This window comes from Heterocephalus glaber, unplaced genomic scaffold (assembly GCF_053883595.1).
Source record: "Heterocephalus glaber isolate CG9 unplaced genomic scaffold, H.glaber_assembly_v1.0 deba00001608, whole genome shotgun sequence".
NCBI lineage: Eukaryota > Metazoa > Chordata > Mammalia > Rodentia > Bathyergidae > Heterocephalus > Heterocephalus glaber.
In genome coordinates, this window is record NW_028258379.1 from 11,550,589 (window position 1) to 11,573,565 (window position 22,977).

Here is a 22,977-nt window from a genome sequence, read left to right on the forward strand (position 1 = left end):
TTATAGTTTAAGATTTCAATGTACAAACATTCGTTTATTCTTGATGGTGAACCTGTGTACCCAGTACTGTATATGTAACAATATTTAAGAAGAGTTTGCTTGTATTTCTCAGGTCAGCCTTGGCCTTGGAGGGCTAAGTATATAGTAGTCCCTCTTATCTGTAGTTTCACTTTGCACAGTTTCAGTTAACTGCAGCCAACCGATGTCCAAAAACATTAAATGGAAAATTCCAGACATAAGTTTTAAATAGAGCACTGTTTTGGGTAGATGTCTTCCTGTCCAGGATGTAAATCATGCCTTTGTAGGGCATATCCATACTGTATGTATTACCCACCTGGTTATCAGCTGTTGTGGCAGTATTTCTGTACTTGCATTTAACTAATCTTTACTTTTTACTTAATACTGAAATGTGAAAAGCTCCAGAGTAGTGGTGCTGGCAGTTCAGATATGCCAAAGACATGCATTAAAGTGCTTCCTTTAAGTGAAAAAGTGAAGTTCTTAAGAAAAATCATGTGCTAGGGCCGGGGATTTAGCTCAGTGGTTTCGCTGCCTGCTGCACAAACGCAAGGACCCCAGTTCGATCCCCAGGACCAAAAAAAGAAAAAGAAAAAGAAAAATCATATGCTGAGGTTGCTAAAATCTGCAGGTTATTAATACCATACTGTGCCTAATGTGTACATTAAATTTTTTTTTTTGGTACTGCATCGAACTCAGGACCTTGCGCTTGTGAGGCAGGCACTGTGCCACTGAGCTACATCCTTGGCCCTGTATACATTATTTTTTTTTTGGTACCAGGGATCGAACTCGGGTCCTTGCGCTTGCAGGGCGGGCGGCAGAACCACTGAACTAAATCCCCGGCCCTGTATACATTAATTTTTATCATGCCCATGTGTATGTAGGAAAAAATACACATACAGGGTTTGGTATTCTCTGCAATTTTAGGAATCCACTGAAAGCCTTGGAACATCTGCCCCGTGGATAAGGGAAGACTACTGTGGTGGTAAATATGTTTGCATTATTGCACAACAGACCCAAAATTTCTTCATCTTGCAGAATTGAAACTATTCCCATTAAACAACATTCCTTTTTCCTTCACCACCCCCTACTCTTGCCAGACGCTGGCAGCTACTGCTTTACTTTCTGTTTCTATCAATTTGACTACTTTAAATACCTCATATAAATGGACTCATCAAATAATTGTCCTTTTGTGGCTAGCTTTTTTCACTTACCGTAATGTCCTTAGGGATCACCCATATTGTTAGTATATGATAGAATTTCCTTGTTTTTCAAGGCTGAATAACATTCAGTTGTATGACTATGTAGTTTGTTCATTTATCAGTGAACATTTAGGTTGCTTACACCCAAATATAAATAATGCTGTGAAGTACACATATATGCGTATAGCACCTTGAGATTATGTTTTCAGTTTTTTGGGATGTATATGCAGTCTTGGGATTGCTAGAGCACATGATACAATAATTCTATTTTTAACTTTTTGAGAAACCGCCGTACTGTAGAGACCACACCATTTTACATTCCCACCAGAAATGCACAGGGGTTCCCCCAGTTTGTCTGCATGCCAACATTTTTTTAATGTCTATCTTATTTCTCAGAAAGCTTTTTGGCATTATATTTGATCTGAATATCTGGAGCTATCTGATAAGCTGTTAACACTTCTGGCTGTACCCTGTGGCATGGAATTGAGAGTTAAGATTTTTTTTAAAATTCTTAAAAATGGAGGAAGATAAGAAACTGCCTTCATGTGGAACTTGATCTATTGCTAAATCACCTATTATTGAGATGAATTTATAGGTCACAAATGTTATTACACTCATGATAAATTTTAGCTTTTTTTCCTCATTATAAATATTTTATAGTAAAGCATAAGTTTACATTTGATGTTGCATTTGTGCATTTTATCTGCATTGCTGCAGGTAGCCCTAGTTTTCACTGCCATATTATATCCATTGAGAGATAGGTTACAATATTCCAATTGAGGTGTCCTCTCATTTTTTGTTAAAGCCTTTGGGCGTGCTAGATTTTCTCTTAATTTTATCCTATAAAAGGTATTGTTGGGTTTTCGGCTGTCTTCTCAGTTTATATTCTAGAGTTCTGGCTCTCTATAATTAATTTAAATTAATTTCTTAATTTTTGTCCATACAGATGAGTGTTGAGGGGTTTATTGTTGTGGGATTTTCTCCATTATTGATGAAGTTGAACATTTTTCTTGTTTTGTTTTTTTTTGGTACCGGGGATCGAACTCTGGTCCTTAGCTTGCGAGGCAGGCGGTGGAACCACTGATTGAGCTAAATCCCCGGCCCCATTTTCCTTGTTTTTATTGGCCATTAAATATTTCCCTTTCTATGTAGGATCTGTCTTTTGCGCTTTTTTATTTGTTTGCCTCTTTGTTATTCTTTTTGAAGGAATTCTTTATATATCTTGTATACATATGCATATATACAGGTACATATAGTAATAATACATGTTTTAACATATCTTCTGGTTTGTGGCTTGTCTTTTCACTTAATCTGTGCTATTTCTCAGTACAGAAGTTCTTAATTTTAATTCATTAGCCCTTTTAGAATGTGATTTGAGAGTGCTGCTTAAGAAATCATCCATTTCTTAAGATCATAAAAATATTTTTTAACATTTCAAAAATTTTATTTAAGCTTTACTACTGAAATTATAGTCTTTATCCATTTGCCAGTTTAAGAAATTAAAATGTGATAATTCTGTACTTAAAATATATATAGCTCACATGTTTCTTGAATGCCTATTAAGTCTGTGGTGCCAAAAGTTTAGTAAACATTGCCTTAAATAATGAGCGAGTTGCAGTGATGGAAAGCCCCAAAATAAGCGTAGATGATATCTTGCATTAAAGGTGGATATTTTAGAGATTTGTTTAAAAAGTTTTCTTTTTCATAACCTTGGTCTCAATTTTAGGTGATGTGCCTGTCATTCTGTTAACCTTTAACAGTGTTAGCCTGTTAACAGTGGTTATACACCACTGATTTCTGACTGAGCTGGTTTGAATATCTGAGTATTGCTACACAGTAAGTGAATCTCAAAAATCAAGAAGCTAATTATAGCACAATAGAGTTTAAAAATACTGAGTTTTTCTGCTTTAATTTTATTACTTTTTAGATTTTATAATCTGATATGTGAGCTATAAAAGGAGAGCTACTCAAAGCTTGTGATGCTGTTGCTGCAGGTCTGTATCTTGTGCTTCCAGTGCTGTGATAATATATAATAATAAATATAGTTATTTAATGAGGGCCTTGTTTGTCCATCAGTATTTACACCAGCTGCTCTGGCACCTTCCATCTCTGTGTCCACTCTTGCTGGTATCCTAGGAAAAAAAGGAAAGCCAGCCTTTTTGTGTAAGCATTTTAGACCTATAGATAGACTTTTATGTCATGATAAAACATAATCAGCTTTTATTACTCAAGGACTGTTAATGTGCCTCAGCATTAATTTGAAGATCATATTCAAGATAAAATAATATAATTTAAAATGAAAAGAGTCATTTTGGAAATACTTATACTTAATAAATGATTATTATAGAATATAACTTTTTAAGCCAATAGCTACCTGTCAGAAAACTTCAAAATAGAGGTTTTAATTTAAATTAGGTGGTTAAATGAGACATAAAAATATATTTTAATACATGAATAAACAATTACCTTTAAATTATTTGTCTTGTATGTTTTATTTCAGAGAACCTGCTTTCCCATTAGCTTCTGCTCATTGCTAGTCTTTTTACCCCTTTGGTACCAGGAATTGAACTCAGGACCTTATGGTTGCCAGGCAGGCATGGCACTACTGAGCTAAATGCCCGGCTCAGTTGCTAATTAGTTCTGAATGTCTCTGAAAAATTTTTGTTTGAAAATGTAGTATTTATATCTAATTTAATAAGATCTAAAAGCAAGTAATAAACTCACTTGTTTTTCTGTTTTGGTATATAATCTATAAAATTGAAAAATAGGTGAGGCCTAACTAGTTGCTAGTTTTTTTGAGGTTTGATTTTAGGGGATCCCTGAAGCCCTGTAAAGCCAGATCATTTACAATTTTCTTGTAATATTAGTGAATCAGAACTACAGGGAAGGTCAGTGATCCTTTTTGATCCGATGCTAATGTCATTGCTCCTGAAATCAGCTGAGAGTCCAAGGTAGTAATGCAAGTGGAGTAGAGAACAAGTTTAAACAGTCACCCAACAGTGTGTCTATGCATTTTTTTACCCCCTTTGGAAGAACGAAACTGTTAACCGCACACCTCTCTGTTGCCTGGAAACGTCAAGGGATAACCACGGACAGAGTTTATGGCTCTGAACCACATTACATAAAATAAATGGGCAACTTTTGTAATTTGAGTGGAAAAACAAGTATTATTCATCTGATTCTGGTTTCCAGTATGTAATGTTCACTTATATTTTCATTTTGGAAAAAAAATATTTTTAGTCTTTTCAATGTTCAGTGTTTTTGAAAAAGAAATTTTATACTTCATCTATAAATCCTCACATTTCAAGTGTGTTTCTTGGTACTCAGTTATGCACCATTCTCAGCAATGTAACAGTAGGGAGAGCAAGTTTATTTAAGACTGTTTGAAGCATTCATAATCTTTGACTGTTTTTTTTGTAGAGGCAAATACTATAGACCATTCAATATTAAGTATCTTTTTCCATTTAGGGGCCATTAACATTTTTATTCAGTTTGTCTAACACTGATTAATGTTGGGTTTTTCTCTTTCTGTCCACTTAATTGTTGTAATCAATCATTTTTACCTTAATATGGACTATAGTGAATTAGGATGGAAATCTGACTTATTTTTCATTGACACTTTCTATTTGAAAATGACATTTTGGTAATGTGCTGTACAACATGTGGTGAAGTAGGCATATAACCTCCCTTAATATCGTACCAAGATGGAAATCAGCGTCACACAGAATTTTTCTTTTTGGTACTGGGGATCCAACTCAGGACCTTGCGCTTGCAAAGCAGGTGCGGTGCTGCTGAGCTAAATCCCCCCGGCCCACACAGAATTTTTATAAATTCTCCAACTGGTATAAATGTTTATAAGTAGTATCAGACTCTGTATGTGTGTGCACGTGCATGCCCCAGCCATATGCATGCATGTTTGAGGGTAGCCATTTTGCTCAGGATTAGTCAGAGCACTTTTTATTTTTTATAGTGTATGTTAGATATTTTTAAACTATAAATTAAACAACTAAGAATTTAAAATTTAACTTCACAAATCTATTTTAATAATTTTTATTTTTTATAGTTTAAAATCCCTTAGTGCAGGGACCTGAGTTCGATCCCCGGTACCAAAAAAAAAAAAATCCCTTTAAATCACATTTATACATTGAGCAGTCATTTTTAAGTGGTTAAATTATCAGACAGATCTTTCCAAATACTTATCTCTTCTAGACTTGGTATTGGTAGATTTTATAAAATTCAAAATCTATTTTTCAACTTAAAGTCTTAAGCCTAAACCAGAAATTTAGTAACATTTTAAATTGAAATTAGGAGTTTAATTTTTTATACATATTAACTTATAAGGTTTTTTAACCCAATTACTTCAAAAACTAAATAATCTCCTATGTCCATACTCAATACAAAAATATTAATCTGTAGGCTTGAATTTACTTTTTTCCCTACTGTTTCCAACCTATACTCTTTACTTCTCGACTAACTAATTTCTTTTTTTTTTGGTACTGGGTATCGAACTCAAGACCTTGCCCTTGCGAGGCAGGCGGCGGAACCACTGAGCTAAATCCCCAGCCCTCAAATAACTAATTTTAAACAAACCTTTTATCATATCTGTATTCTAAACCAAACTGGGTCATCGAGATGTTTTCAGTTTTGCCATTTCAAGTGAATTGATTTTCCCCTTTCCAAACCAGTTTAGCATCATGTTTTCAGATGGCTGAGGGTGAATCTTTAAAAAAATGCGGGTTTTGAAGCCAAAGACTTCCAGGGTGGTTTTCTCATAAAAGAGGGGCTAAGTTGAGCTCGGTTTAATACTCTGCCAACAGTGACATTGGGGCTGTGCCTCCAATGGGGTGGTCTCCAAGCGTGGCACCTGCTGCTCAGGTTCCACAGTACTTAATCCTGAAGTGTGATAGGGCTGCAGTCTCCACACCCGGGATGCTTTACTTACTTTAATTAATCCATTTATTACCTGATTCTGTTCTGAATTCTTTTATTTTTAATTGACAGACTAATTTTTGAGTATTTCAAGCATTTAAATGTTTTAAAGTAAATTCTACTTGCATTTTGCTTATCTTCTCTGTCTTACCTGGTTTTGTAGTCACAGTTCTAAGGTTACTGACCTGACAGTTTTAAGCTCCGGTTTTCTGGAACACAATGTTTGTATCCTAAAAAAAGTTACACAGAGCACATAAACAGGGATTATATTGGATCCCAAACCTGATTTATTCACATATAGAGTGATAATGACACCTTAGCTAGCTCTCTAGTTATTTTATAAGCTTTTTGCTAATGGACTGTGTATCATTATTCTCTAACGGAAATGTAACGTGAGCCACATAGGTAATTTAAAATTCTCTAGTAGCCATAGTAAAGAAAACAGATGAAATTAATTTCAGTATTTTATTTAAGCAAGTATAAATGCTATTTCAACACATTCAATGTAAGAATTGAGTTATTTTATATTTTTTTTCATACTGAGTCTTTGAAATCCATCATTCTTTTATTTTCTCTGCACATGTCAATTCAAACCAAACCATGTTTCCATTGCTCATTGCTACAGCAGCCAATGGCTTCTGTATTGAGCACTACAGACTCACATCTTTGTAATTTAACAGTGGTAACATAATTTCTTTGTACATAAATGTGTTTATTATTTTAGATGCACATTTTTTATGAATTAGATATAAAACAGTCTAAAATGCATATCATTATTTTCTCTTAAAGGCCCTTCCTTCTTCCATGATTATAGTAGCAGTTTATTGTCCTGTGGTAGCTGCTGTTTTCATTGTTCTGAAGATGGTCAACTATCGACTACACAGAGCACTTGATGCTGGAGAAGTCGTAGATAGGAGCACAAATGAATTTACAGATCAGCGAGCCAAAGCTGAACAAGGCAACTGTTCAACCAGGAGAAAAGACAGCAATGGACCAAGGTAAGGAAAGCTCTGTCACTCATTTTGTAACAATATAGATTGTGGTGTGTGTATAAAGGTATGATTATTGGGTTGTACCTATTCTCTTTATATCATTTTAAGACAACATTAGATCTTAGGACCATAGGTACAATGACAAGTACAGATTTATAATATTAGAACAGAGCAAAGCTAACTGTCATGCTTCGGGGAGTAAGTTGATATCCTTGGCCTCGTTATTAAACAAGTTAGAACAATATGCTATTGTATAATAGTTACACAAAAAACCAAAACCTAGCCTAAAGAAATAATTAAGTATGGCTTATAAATCTCAGCATTTAAAAAATTTACACATATAAAGTGTATGTATACCTGAAGCAAATTGTGATATATTCTTGTCGTGGTTTGCATTTTTCATTTAATCTATTGTAAATATCTTTCAATTTTATATTCTTACCTTAAAAATGTAGCTGTTCCTTTCCTCAGGCTTCATAAGACTGACGTCAGGATTTAGTCTGGGTAGACGTCACTTCCTCCTGGAGGCTTTTCCTTCCTTGTCCAGCTGAAATATCGTCCTTGTTGCTTAGTTACATTGTGAAATATTGCCTTGGTTCTACCAACTTTCTGTCTTTGACAGAAGGATCTGTTTTATTTAGAAGTTTCTTGTGATTTTACAGAAAGAATAGTAGATACCACTAATGTAACTTTTTCTTTTCATTTTTTGTAATACTGCATACATTGAATTAAGAATTGTCACACATCCCATCTACATCCCCAGCCCTTTTAAAATTTTATTTTATTTAAAAAATTTTGAAGTTCTTACGGTATTGCTAAGTTACCCAGGCTGGACTCGAGCTTGGGATCCTCCTGGCTTAGCCTGCCAGACTGGTGGAACTATGGGGACTAATATAATTCTTTTTTTTTTTTTTTTTTTGGTACTGCGGATCGAACTTGAGTCCTTGCACTTGTGCAGCAGGAGGCGAAACCACTGAGCTAAATTCCTGGCCCCAACTAATGTAATTCTTAAAACAAGTTCTGGTGTGAACATTTGACATAGGCAAGTTTATTTGGTCTTCAGAACAATTCTGTGAGATAGGTGTTATTATTATTCCTGATTTACAATTGTGGAAACCAAAGTGAGATCAAATAATCCAAGCACTCAGATATATGCTTTTAGCACCTGTGCTATGTTTCCACTCACATAGAACAAACTCCTTCAGATATTAAGGTATAAATGCTGTAACGCAAAGTGGGTATATCTCTATGAAGACATGTAATATTTCTATGTATTTCCCAGTGCATTGAAAGTCTTTGTTTATCATTTTTAATTGCATTTTTCTTCTCTTGTGATTACCCTATTATTTGCTGAACACATATTTTACTCAAAATAATTTCATTCATTGTATTAATCACTACCTAAAATTATCTTACTTAATCATCTGGTTGCATTCATAAGCTTCTTGAAGTCAGGGACCTTACTTTTCTTATAAACTATTATATTACCAGGTCTTAAATCACTCTCTGACACTGATAGTGACTCAGTAAACAGTTGAAGCAGGGAAAACAATTTTTCTGTGATATTATTATTATTATTATTATTTTTATTAATTTGTACTGGGGATCGAACTCAGGACCTTGTGCTTGCGAGGCAGGCATCAGCACCACTGAGCTAAATCCCCAGCCCTATGATATTATTTTTATTGATGTATAGTATTAGACTGTATGTCATAATTGTAGATATCACATTTTTAGTTATTTCAGTTATTTTCAAATTCAGATTTCAGTATTAGATCAGTGTGATGATTAAATTTCAAATGATTAAATGTTTTACCATAATTTTTCAGGAGGTATAATTACTGAAATAGCTACTTATATTTCTGAGTTTTCTGATATATATTGTTAGCTTTCAAAGATTTTTCCATTTAACTACTGTGACCAGCTGTTTGAGGGCCTCATTTTTGTACTTTGGGCAGTACTGAGAAGTATTGGTAGTTTTTTTAGCTGTTGATTTGGAGAAGATACGTATTTGTGAAGAATATTAACTGTCTTCTGTGTCAAATACTTTAACTCAGTGTATGGCATTTTGTCTGTGTATATGCCACAGTTTATTTTATATGGTCTATTTTATATTTGTTATTTCTGCCTTTGATAAGATCAAGTTTGTAAGATCTTCCCTTCCTCCATATTACATAGTCACTTGTATCTACTTCATTATTTTTATCATTTTATTTTTTATTTTATAAATTATAGTCAGTGTGAAAATATTCAAACTTAATTTTGGTTTGTCCCATTCCTTATATAATAAATTCATTAAAGAGTGCATTTTTCCCCCAGTAATTTTAAATACCTTTTTTCATGTAACATACTTACGCAGAGTGATCCCTTGGTATCTGCTGGGCATTGGCTCCATGTGCCTTTGAACACCACAGTCCATAGATGCTTAAGTCCTTTATATATAAAATAATGTAGTATTTTTATAGAACCTATTGCTAATCCTCACATATACTTTAAAATCATCTCTGGATTACTTACAATACCTTACACCATATAAATGCTGTGTAAATATTTGTCACACTATATTATTTAGGGAATAATGATCACCAACACCTTTATACGTGTTTAGTAGACACATTTTTTTCCTCCCTGAATTAGCTTTGATCCGTAGTTGGTTATTCTGTGAATATAGAACCTGTGGATATGGAAGGTCAGCTGTGGTGTATTTCCAATGTCTCTTTTCTGTTGGCTGATCTAGTTGTCTGTGCCTCTCTTTACCACACTGTTCTGATGACTGTAGCTTTCTGGCATGGCTCTCGATGGCTGTGGGGAAACCTCATACCTTGTTCTTTTTGACTCTTTGCTCTCTGATATAAACTTTATAGAGTCTACCAGGATAAGTCTGCAAGCACATGGTATTTTTATTGGAATTGTTTTGAAAATATGTATAGATTTCTCTGCAGAACATATCTTTACAATAGTGAATCTCCATTTATTTTGTCTTTAAAAATTCCTTTAAGTAAAATTTTGCAATTTTCTCCATTAAAAGGAATATTATTCTATAGCTTTTCTTTTATTTAAAAAATTTAAATTATGTCTAATTTTTCTTTAAATTCAGCAGTTTACTTTGTATACAACGACCTTATTAAAAACTTCCATATTAATTTACTTCGTGGTTATGACTTGATTATCCGTAATGACAAATTTTCTTTTTCTCTAGTTTTGTACTTGTCTTCATTGGCAGTGGCTTCTAGCACAAGGTTAAATTGAAATAGTATGCATTTATATCCTTACCTTTCTTTCTAATCTTAAAGATAAGCTTCTCTATTAAGGTAAGATCTTTGTTCTAGGTATTTGTGTATTTGTTTTTTTGAGATAGAGTCTCAATATATAGTTCAGGCTGGCCTTGAACTCATTATGCGTCTCAGTGTTGTAGTGATCTTCCTGCCTTAGCCTCCTAGAATGATCTTGTTGCCTCAGCCTCCCCAAGTGCTGGGATTACAGGAGTGCCACGCTACCATGCCTTGCAAGGTTTTTGTTTTTGGTATCTCTTTTTCCTTGCCCTCACACTTGTGAATCTTGATTTATGTTCTGTGGAAAAGAAAAGGAAAATGCTGTCTTGTTTTATACAGAGTGCCTGTGGTTGGTGCATCAGAGCTATCAGTTGGTTGCACAAATGAGTGAATATAGCAGAACTTATTGAGCCTTTAATTTTCTTTGGCCTCTCTTATGTGGCACAGCCATTGAAAAGTGCTTAAATATTTATCTTAGAGAAAGTCATTAATGTTTTTATTACATTTTTAACATTTGAGGAGAGGAAGTTAGCACATTGAATTTAATGATTTGAATACAAATATTTTGGAGACCATGTTTTCTATTTCTCATGGCAGTAATGCTTATAATGTAAGCTAAAGATCCATTTAAACTATATGAAGTTGAGTTTTAGGCTGTTTCCTGAAGGAGTTTTATTCTGTTTAGGGATTTTGTTTTATGTATTCATATTTTTATGAGCATCATTATAATCTAGATTAGATTTGTAAACTTAGTACTATAATGGTGCTATGAAGTTGACCATGCTGGTCAAAGCCAAAGCATGAGCAGTTAATATGATTCTAATAATAATCAAAACCTAGTTTTGTGAAGTCTCCTCTGTAACTCAGAATAGACCCCTTCTGCTTTTCTGCCTTTCCCTGTACCTGGTTTTTTTTTTTTTAACAGATGGGGAAATTAAGGCATAAAGGTAGAGATTCCCTGAATTTGGTGTATTGCTTACTGCAGTAGACCACTTTGCTTCTGTGAGAATTGTAAACTACTATACTTTCCAGGTATGTGCTGAAATCTCCATTGCTAAAACCCTACAAGTCTTGCTAATAAAGGAAAACTCTTACTCAGCCACTTTATATGTTTAGTTATTTTTAGAACATGTGTAGCCTGCCTAAAAGTTCTACTTGTGAATTTGTAGAGAGGAGTGGAGTATAGAAAGTTTGCTACATGATTTTTATAATGAAAGAGCCATCCCTCTGTTTTGTTCTATGTTTTGGGTTCTTCCTTTTTTCCCCACTCAGTGTTGAACATTGACCAGTATTAGTATTAGATCATTGTTTCTCACCTGGGAATGATTCCACTCCACCCTGCAGGACATCTGGCAATGACTGAAGACATTTTTAGTTGTCACAGCTGGAGGATATTTCTGACATCTAGGGAGTAAGAGCTAGGGATGCTGCTAGCCATCCTACAATGCACTGGACAGTCTTCTGCAGTCAAGAGTTATGTGGTCCCCAATGTCAGTAGGGCAGAAGTTAGGAAACCTTGTTCTAGATAATGATGTTTACTCTTCAGTTTTGAAGTAGAAGAGAAATTTGCAGTGCCTTTTTATTGAAAGGTGATACAGTTTCTTAGAAAGAGCATGGGCTTTAGAATTTTACAGACCTGGTATTCAAACCTTGTCTTGCTTCACCCTGGTTATGAGTACCTATATTCAAGTATGTGAAAAAACAAAAAACAGCACATTGTAGAGTGCTGGGTATTATTTGTATTCTTACCTCCCACTTGAACTCCATATGCCAGTGACAGTTTGTTATTCTCCTCTCCGAGACTTTAGGTAAGACTTTAGCTCTTCTAGTTTTCAGTTTTTTTCATCTGTTAAATGAGGGTAGTTATATTTATATCATATTTTTTAGGGAAGATTTCATCAGAAAGTATAAAAAAGCACATTCTCCTGTGAGTGGGGTATAATAAGTACTTAGTAGAAAATTGGTTTGTTTATTATTAATAACTTAACATTTAAGATTATCTTTTTTTTTTTTTGATACTGTACCGGGGACCAAACTCAGGACTTCATGCTTGCTAGGCAGGCACTGTGCCACTGAGCTAAATCCACGGTCCTTATATTTAGATTGTAATCACTTGGATTTGCTATTAGACATGATGTGTAAGTGGACAAGATTGTCTTGCCTATGGCTAGATAAATAAAATGTAGTCTTTCTGCATGTGGTAAAATATTATTTGGCCATATAAAGGAAGGAAGTGCTGATACATGCTGTAACATGGCTGAACTTAGAAAATTTTATGCTGAGGGAAAGAAGCCAGTCACAAAAGATTACATAAAGTACTATATAATTATATTGATATGAAACATCCAGAATGGGCAAATTTAGGGACAGAAAGATTAGTAGTTGCTTAGTGCTGGTGAGAATGGAAAAGGTAAAGGAAAATAGCTAAAAGGGTTTAGTTTTTGGTATGATAAAAATGTTCTAAACTTTCATAACTTTCATAAAGTTTCATGACTTTACAGATAAAATAAAAACCACTGAATTATACAGTTTAAATGGGCAAATTGTATGGTATGCGAATTATATACCAATAAAGCTGATATTTACAAATGGTGAAGATGAGGGCTCTATCCTTTCTGTGATATTGAATGTTTTATTCCTTAATCTTCACTTTGCCTTCCATCTTCTGGTTTCTGTGAGTCTAATTTAGAGCAAGCATTCCAGTAGAGATAGATGACAGTAACATTGCTGGCTGTTTCTCATCATCAACTGACTGTAGTGATTGTTGCCCCTGTGTACACCATTAAGATTTGTCCATTTCAGAAGAATTTTTCAGTGTAGCCTATACAGCTGGTATAAATTAATACTGAACAGCTAAGAAACTTAAGTATGTTCCATTTTTTTTACACATTTTTGCTCATTTATGCCCTGAATTGGCCATTAAAGTTGTAACCAAGTTCCAAAATATTTTGTTTTTGTAGCTAGATAGCAAATTAGAAAGCTAGTTTTCCTTGTTGGACATTAGCTAACTGTAGTCAGTGGCCTAGAGTTAGGAATTACTAATAATGAGGAATATTACAGTTTTGAGATCTTTAATAATAATAAAAATACTATACTATGGTAATAAATACTTAAATGAAAAATATGCTTGCAATCAGACTCTCTTTTGCTTATATTTGATTGCAGCGTAGTACCCCACCCAAAAAACCTTGAGAAATTTATGGCTCCTGTTAGTGAAAAGGCTTTATGTGAAAGATGTTTTCTGGTATGTCAGGGTGAAGAGTTTCAGACAGTCACTTCATGACACTGCTTCCCTTCTTTTAGCCAGGCTCTCCTTTTTTATGTTAGCATTTTATACAGACTCTGCTTCGTGGTTATAAGATGATACAGAAGCTCCAGGCTTTAAGTCTCAGCGTGAAGAGTACCGATACAAAGAAATTTCCTCTCTCAACAGTAGAACCCCTCCTGATTGGCTTTGGCCTATCTCCAAACCTGAGGGGGTAGACTCAGTGTTACTCAGAATTTTGGGGTACTTTTTCTGTTAACTAGGTTGAATTAGATGCTGCATGTCAAGGGATTTTATATCTGGTATTATAATGTTTAGCCTGTATACTAGAACTTTTGTCCTGATAGTAAGCTAAAATATTTACTGAGGGGTTACTCTCTTTATAACAAGTAGAATGAGTAAAATATTTTGGGTCAAAAAATAGAATTATGAGTTATTCTAAGAGTTGTGTTCCCAAGGAAACTTGCTATATAACGTTTTCTAAGATTTTTAAAATTTGGTATGAATTTTTTTAAACTCTGAGTTCCCGTTGGTGCTAAGTACTCTACATGGGCTTCTTCAGCTCTTTGACAGTAGTACTTTTTTCCCTTTTGATTTTCTAATACCTGTTGTTACTGCTTTAAACTTAGGCTTTCTAAATTCAACATACACAAGAATAAAATCTTAGATTTCCAGTTTTGTAAAACAGTATCACATAAATTGTTACTTAAAAAATACAGATACAAATAAATAGTTTAACTGGGATGACTGTTCTTTTGCCCATCACTGCGTCATGCAGCTTAGACTTCTGTCTTGGAGACATCAGTTAATGATGTCTGATTACTTTCTTTGTTTATAATTGACCAAGTTCTTTTTGCTCTTGGGAAACAAAAGGCAGTTGTTTCTTTGCTAGAGTGGTTTTATGGCACATATCATAAAATATTTAGTATGCTCTACTTGTAATTAAAGGTAGTTTCTAATATAGGATTGGGTACAAACAGTTTAGGATGAGAGAGTTTTAAATATTTTCAAGTAGTGATGTTATTAAATAGTTCCAGTTTTTAGACTCATAAATCATGAATAAGTCTACTTTTTTCTCTTAAAAACCAGAACCTCAGTATTACAGAAAAAGATAGCTTAAAAAATGATAAGGGAATGAAAAGAAAATTATTGGTGCCAGAATAGTGACAATTAATTCTTTTTTTCTCATGTTTCTCACACAGTGATCCTGGTGGAGGAATTGAAATGTCTGAGTTCATTCGAGAGAGTACACCTCCAGTTGGTTGCAGCTCAAGAAATTCTTACGCTGGCCTAGATCCAAGCAATCAGGTAGTGACTTCTGCTGTTTTAATTTGCCTTTTCCCCCTCCTCCTGATGGTAGTCTCAGTCATTAGTCTTATGTCTGTAACAGTAAGTTGGATATTTATCTTTGATTATTTTTTGACTGTTTATTAATACTATCTTTATTAATCTTGCGTTTAACTGACTTTACATTAGTAAATACGTATTTGCTGAGCACATACCACATGTTTACTGCCTGAGTGTGTAGTTTGATCAAGATGTTTATGTTGAATCCCTTAGTATCTTTCCATCATCTGTATTGGAAAAGTTTAGATGTCTGTTGTTATTATTATTAGTTTAAACATGACAGGAAAAAAAAAATAACTTACCCAGTTGACATGTTAATGGTAGAACTAGAAGTAGAATGCAAATCTGCTTTTGCCAATTCTAATATCTTCTTGCTTTGTAACTTTTTATTTAGAACAGTAACTCTGAAAGTGCTTTTTCAACACTCAGCTGTAGCCTATTGTACTCTTACTTGGTCTAACCTCGGTTGTGCTGTACAGTTTTCTCACTCACTCTAAACATTTCCTAGGCTAAGCCAGGTCCCTGTCTTTCATGCTTGCCTTATGAATAGGTGACTTCACTAGGTAGAGTACAGTAAATTTACCTTTTGGGAGAAATTTCTCATTGTAGAACTTCATGTAACTGTGGGGTTTAGTGCTTGTTGTGTCAGCCCTTCCATTATGTGGGAGAAACTTGCTTGCTGATTGTCTCACCATTTCTGTTGTTACATACACAGCTTATGGGTTGAAACCACTCTTCTTCCTTCTATTCTGTTCTGGAGGGAGGCTTAGTTCTTGTCTTCTGTCCTATCTCTAACTCTACTTATTCCACCCTGTTTCTAAAGCTTTTCAAAGACCTTATGGTGTTGCCCCCCGCCCCCCGTCTCTCTCTCTCTCTCTCTCTTTGTTTTTTGAGACAGGGTCTTGCTTTTTAGTTCAGGCTGGCTTTAAACTCATAGCAATCGTCCTGCCTCAGCCTTCCAAGTGCTGGGATTCCGGGTGTGCGCCACTATGCCCAGCTTTGACTCTTTCTCTTGCAGATAGAACACTTAATAATTTATTGTAGCAGTTCATTTTTGGTGTGTGATGGTATGTGGCAGTTTATAAGTCTCTACAGACTATTTTCTTCTTGCTTTCTGCAGTTTAATATACTGTCTTGGACACAGTTGGCTTTCAATTAATGATTTCTAATTATCTTTATGTGAATAGATAATAAACCTTTAGAAGTAAAGTTGGCGTAAGGTCCTGAGTTCGATTTCTGGTACCAAAAAAATAAAAAAGTAAAGTTGGAATTGGCTCCTCATTTAACAAAATAGATAGCAGACCTAGTTCTCCTGACTATCTCATAGTTTTCAATTATTTTACATTGGTAAGAATATTATGAAAAATAGCATATTCTATGAATCAAATCTTGAACAGGGTCTTATTTCCTAATGTATTTTGATAGAAGATTTGCTTCTATTTGAATTGTATTGTCATGATTTAAAGTTTAAGTGAGTGAATTTTTGGTAATAGTTCTAGTTGTGGTCAAGTATAGTTTAACAAGTGGGTCCTTGAATTTGTCTTCTTTCCCTAACCAATGAAATGGGAGATATTGGTATTAAAAAAAAAAAAAGAAAAAAATAGTTTTTGAAAATGCTATACTATATGTATTAGGTTGGTACTTTTTAAGTTTCACATTTTATAGTACTTGTTTGAAGAAAAGTGTTACTATCCCTAAGCCTGCTTTTTGATGCCTTAATGGTTTTCTGTCTCTTTTTATTTATCTACACGTTTATGGTACATAATGATTGCATTTATCAGGTGAAGTTGGTACATGTACACAACACATCTTAATTCTTTTTTTATCCCTCCGTCTCTTTCTATAAAATAAAATGATTTAATCCTTAAATATGGCTACATGTTTTGTTTCTTAATTAATCTTGGCTTTTATTCTTATTGATAAATATAGGCAATGTCACATTACCTTGGGGAGGTACACTACATTTTTCCAATAATATTGTAGAGAGCCACAGCTTTTCTTTATTTTTGTAGTAGGGAGGTGAAAGAGCATGGCGGTGGCCAGGACCTTTGCTATTATTAGTCTTTGTCATCATTTTGATTTGAACTTCTCTTAACTAGGGATGGAGTCCTTTTCACACAAACACACAGAATACCCAATTAGGTTTTTCTTAAAATAGTGACTCTTATAGTGGGAAATTGGGAAGCTATTGTGTTCTTTAGGTTTAAGTGTTCTCATTTTTATACCATTTACAATCAATATTGTTTATATGAATGACGTTGTTGGAGAAGTTAAAGTGAAGTAGAATCAGGTATTACCAATATAGTCATACTGTTTTTGGTACATATTCTATTCTTAGTTGCTTGTGTAAATGATGTAAATAATGAACTTCTTGGACCTAATGGCTGTATCTTAGTCCTTGTTATCATTCAGTTCCTCTTGGTACCTCTAACCTGATTCTTTCAGCCTCTCACCTTTAATTCTTTTGTCTTTTTTGGGAGAGTTTGAAACAACAGTGTTAGTTTATTATCTCTAATAGTTGTCTTTCTTTTTTAATCTGTTTTTCTCTCCCTTCCTTCTCTTTCCTTTTGTCACTTATCTTCTCTCAAACATTCTAGTCCCTGATAGTGTTCAAGGCACTTTAATGGTCTGGGGTAAAGACTGCAACCTGTGACATAACTAACCAAGTTATAAATTGATGTGTGTTACCAAGGTCCTTTTACAAAGTGATAATTACCATTGGAATGGTACAGAAAAAGGGCTGACTTCAGAGGAATACTAATTTCAGATAGAGAGAAAGGCAATGCTTTGTGGGAGGGTTGACTTTGCCTGATATACTTTCTAGTTGACAGTAGCCTTTCTTGTGACATCTCACATTCTTAGTCCTTCCTGGACCTATCCAATGACATTCACCACAGGAAAGAAACACTGGAATGTTTTAATTTATGCAAGGCACTTAATATGCCTCCAAGTATAGGGAGATACCATTTTCTTCTTTTTTCCTTTTTATTCTTAGAAAATTTAACAAATAAAAAGAAGAAAATTAACATAATTCATGACATAAATAATAAAAATCATTTTTCCTTTTTTTTTTTTTCTTTTTCTTGATACTAAGGATTGAACCAAGGCCTTTGCACTGACCTATACTCTCAGCCCTTTTGAGACAGGGTCTTGCTACATCACTAAATTGCCTCATCCTCCCAAAGTGCTGGAATTACAGGCATGCGCCATTATGCCTGGCTAATAAAATCTTTTTAAAACAAAATGGAGGGCTGGGGATTTAGCTCAGTGGTGCCGCTGCCTGCCCCGCAAGTGCAAGGTCCTGAGTTTGATTCCCGGTACCAACAAAACAAAACAAACCAAAATGGAGTTACAGTGTAGTGCTCTCCTTCGGAACTCAATTCTTTTAACTGATTGTATTGTGGATATTAATGTTGTTGAATGATTTTCTACCGTGACACTTTGGGGATGGCATTGCATTTGGATGTACTGTATGTAGTTTGTATTCTTGATCCCCTGTTGTCTGTCATAAATAGGATATTTTGGTATTTTGGGACGAATCATAAATAATACAGAGGGCTGGGGATTTAGCTCAGTGGTTCTGGCACCTGCCTCGCAAGCGCAAGGTCCCGAGTTCGATCCCTGGTACCAAAAATAAATAAATGAATGAATAAATAAATAAATAATACAGAAAGGTATGAAGAATAAAATATAATCACCCATGTTATCTGTTAAGAATGCCTTTGCTAGCAAGTAATAGAGTATTCAACAACGGTGACTTTGAAGAATAGAAGTTTGTGTTTGTCACCAAAATCTGGAGCTTATTTTGTATTGGCTACACCAAAGGTTTATTACTAGTTTCACTCATATTTGTGTGTTTATTTTTATTTACTTTTCACTGACATCTAACTTACACACTATAATACACATCTTGAGTGTACATCTCAGTGAATTTACCCCTGAAGTGGACATCCTCTCTTTGTTTCCTTAAAGGCAACATTAATCTTTATTCTGAGCATATTTATTGTGATATACTCCTCTTGAATTCAATCAATGAAAGGGAAAACAGTAAAATACATAAATATATGATGTTTTACATTTTATGATGCTAAATTTGCATTTAGCAACTATTTCCTTGTTCTTTGAGCCTCATGAAAACAAGTTGTAGAAAGAGTTGCTGGGACTACTTCATGTAATTAACTATCATGTTGTTATATTTGGATTCCTTATTGTGTTCATGGAATTTGTGGTACTTGTTTATATGATTTTTATGGAAGTATAATAAATAATGGCTGTGAAAATTTAGGAAAGTGTTATACCATCTTGAATATAAACATTAAAGTTAAGTGGTCTGATTTCAGTTTTCTAATTATAGTTTATGCTTAAAAATGGAACTTTGTGGATGCCTTCAATTTTTAAACATGTTCTAACCATCTACAAAGAAGTACTGACTTGTCGGGAACTAAGGATGCTACATATTGTTACACTAACAATTTGACAGTAAGATTTATATTGTTTCTCTGTAGCATGTTAATATATTTTGCCTCCATCATCCCCAAACCTTCCCTTTATATACCCTACAAAGGGCCGGGGATTTAGCTCAGTGGTTCCAGCGCCTGCCTCACAAGCGCAAGGTCCCGAGTTCAATGCCCAGTACCAAAAAAAACCCAACATACATATATGCCCTACAAAGTCTATTCAGATAGACTCAGTGTCTGGTTTTGCTTTTGTTTATAACATGAACATGCCATGATGCAATATAAAAAATGATAATGACTGTATGACATGAATTGGTTGGGCCGGAGATTTAGCTTAGTGGTTCCACCACATGCCTCGAAACCGCAAGGTCCCGAGTTCAATCCCCAGTACCAAAAAAAAAAAAAAGACATGAATTTTTTGAGGTGAGACCATCAGGCCCTGGGGGCTCCATCAGTCTTGAGCGTTTGGAGAGACTGAGAATCTCAGCACATCTGAAAGATAGTGCAAACTGTGCCTGCAGCAAGCAGGTTGTGTGGCTCTGACAGAACATGCCCAACAGGTATCTTTTAATATTGATAAAAGTGATTGATAGCATGTTGAGATAAATTGATAATTTTATTTTATAATTTTGCTAGTTTGAATTGGTAATGATATAGCTAGTATTTTAATTAGTTTGATTTAACGTATGTTTACAGATTGGATCTGGTTCCTCTCGTCTTGGAACAGCAGCAACTATTAAAGGTAGACGTGACATGACTTGAATATTGCCTTTGACTTTCCATTTCTTTCTTTTTTTTGTAGTAAAGGTAACAGTACTGTACATTGAAATGTAATGAAAAAATCATTTTACAGATAAAGTTATCTTACTAAGGTTGTTTGATTTAAATTGTGTTACTCTTATCATCTAAATTTTACAAAAGTGACCATTTGTATTACATTGCATAAAGTGTAAGTTTGATATATCAGAAACTTGTTGCTGAGAGAAAATGCTTTCATAGGTTTAGATGAGGTTCATAGAAAATTAATTTGATGTGAAAAATTTTAATGCAAGTACAAATGAAATAGTAAAAAAGGGAAAGTTTTTCTCCTTCTTTTCTTTTATACCTCTATGTAAGCTGTATTCATACTATTTTTGGCCCAGCAGCTTTTTAGGGGAAGGAAATTTATGTTATTTCATAATTTGTTATAATTTGCATTTCCTTTTTTAAAAATTACTTTAACAGTTTTACTAGTTAACATTATGAAGCTGTCTGTATTACTTGAATTGTAGTTCTGTGAGACTGATTATGTGCCCCGATAGTCCATTATACTTCTTACAGTGCATCTTCCATTATTGTAGCCTTTGATATACAGAGTACTTCACTTGATAAATATCTTCCATACTCCTGATGTTCTTTCTTGGTTATGCCAGTGTCATCATGTTTCTTTTCATAGGGGATACAGATACTGCTAAGACTTCTGATGATATCAGTTTAAGTCTGGGCCAGAGCTCCAGTCTCTGTAAAGAAGGAAGCGAGGAGCAAGGTAAGAACTTTGTGCTTCACAGTGACACTGTATATTGTGGTGACCAGAGTGAATCTGTGGAATATGTCACTCACATTTTGAGAGAAATTTAATATAGTTACTTTTAGGAAACATTAAAATGTCTTATTGGTATAATAGCTTCAAAAGTACTTTTACTGAATTCAGTTATATATGTTCTGGCAAATAAACATGGAGAAATTTTATGAGATGGGAGATAAGAATTTTCTATTCCTGTAGTTGGTCAGAGCATTTAAACCAGCTAAATGAAAATGTAGTATGTAAAACTGTTATTTTCCATTTAGTATGATCTCTAAATGACAGCTTTTTCATCTCTTGTCCAGCTGCAGAAGTTACAGTGTGTTAGAGAAGCAACTTGCCATTGGACTCTCTGAGAAACTGTATCTATTTCCAACATGGACCTTGTAGCATTTGGCTATATGTGATTTTTTTTTTCCTCCTTATTAAATTCCAATATAAAAGAGTATTTTGGATTATTTTGTGCTTGTATTTTCTTTTTTTTACTTTTAAAAAATATTTTGGGTTTTTATAGTTATTTTAACACATTCTCATGTGTGTTCTTTAAAATTTTCAAACATGAAAAGAAAGATATATGTCATCCCTATTTTTAAATGGAGCTTACTCAAGGTTATATATAATTAAGAAGCCAGAATTTGGTGAGAAACCTGTCTCTCTATTTCCATTCTCTTATTACCTGTTGCTTTTGTTAACTATGGGCAATGTTTGTGAGCAGACCACCTGATAAGTTTCCTATTCTTAATTGTGATGTTTGTTTTTAAGTTATACATAGATCACTAAATTATGGTATTTTCCCATTAATTTGATAACTTATGCAAGTCTATTTCTTACAAGTATATTTTGTTGCTGGTACTTAGAAGTTTATCACTGTAATTCTCTGCTTTTTTGGAATTACAACAGCCATCATTATTTATTTGCTTTTGTGGAGTAACACACCCCCCCTCCCCCGCAAAAGACTTCTAAATATACTGTATGGTATGAGAGCTTGCTTTCTTAACTTTTTTTTTTTTTCACTAAAGGTGAATCAGTTGCTTTGAGAATTACAGTATCCCTTTCTATAATCTGTAAACTTACCTAAGTAGTTGTAGAGGGATTGGAACTACTACATTTGAGATATAGCTCATTATTTTTTGTCTGTAAAGTGTCAGGTGTAAGAAGGATCTTTACAGTCTGGAAGCTTGAGACTTATATTTACTCTTGTAGCTAGCTATGCATTATCATAGATAACACCACCATTAACACAGATAACGATACCATTCACTGAGTGCATATTGTCCAGGCTAGGGAGTCAGTAAACTTATTTTGAAAAAGGCCAGATAGCTTTGTAGGCCATATGGTCTCTTTTGCTACTCAACAACTCAGTTGTAGAGTAAAAGGAGTTGTAGAATGAAAGGAGCTATAAACAATATGAATGAATGGGCATGGTTTGTTATACTAAAACTTTCTTTACAAACATGGCCAGATTTGGTTCCATGGTCCTTATTTGTCAATCTCTGGTTTAGTTCCTCTCTAATCATTGTATGGGCATTTACCTAGTCAACCTTCATAACAGGTATCTGAAGTTGATAATATTCTCACCTTTCAGATAAGCATTATTATGGCTTAGAGAGAAATTATTTAATCACTTTGCTATTCTACTTTCATACAGTTTTATAACTTGCTTTACCATATAACATTTTCGTGATTTCACATTTAACAAATGCTCAACACTTTGCAGTACTAGAAATAAATCTGTGAACAGACCCAAAAAATTGAAGCTTTTTATGGCTTCCATAGTAGCATGGAATCATATTAGTATAAGTCAGTATATGTGTAGTAAGTGTACCATAGGATGGGGAGTGGTGGGGGCTGGGGAAATTATAATTTTAAATAGAATGAGGGAAAACCTCACCTAGAGCAAAGACCTGAAGAAGAAAAAGGTGTATGCCATCAGAGTA

The 22,977-nt window shown here is 34.2% G+C and overlaps 1 protein-coding gene and 1 long non-coding RNA gene across 7 annotated transcripts in view; one reads left to right on the plus strand and one right to left on the minus strand.

Annotated features, from left to right (window-relative positions):
• Window positions 1-22,977, plus strand: part of Pcnx1 (pecanex 1) — a 151,381-nt gene that overhangs the window by 24,194 nt on the left and 104,210 nt on the right. For 5 of the 6 annotated variants that reach the window (XM_004837289.3, XM_013067463.3, XM_013067460.3 and 2 more), the window contains exons 2-5: window positions 6,936-7,144; window positions 14,878-14,983; window positions 20,176-20,221; window positions 20,915-21,004. In XM_004837289.3, coding sequence (XP_004837346.2) covers window positions 6,936-7,144; window positions 14,878-14,983; window positions 20,176-20,221; window positions 20,915-21,004 — 451 coding nt within the window. Of the gene's footprint in view, window positions 1-6,935; window positions 7,145-11,335; window positions 11,443-14,877; window positions 14,984-20,175; window positions 20,222-20,914; window positions 21,005-22,977 lie in introns of those variants that run through there. The other variant, XM_021247077.2, reaches the window with a different exon arrangement.
• LOC110346338 (uncharacterized) lies at window positions 3,033-7,630 on the minus strand. Its single transcript, XR_002390319.2, has 3 exons — window positions 7,581-7,630; window positions 6,332-6,376; window positions 3,033-3,349 (listed from the first exon to the last, which is right to left on the minus strand). It is a non-coding gene; the product is annotated as an uncharacterized LOC110346338 (long non-coding RNA).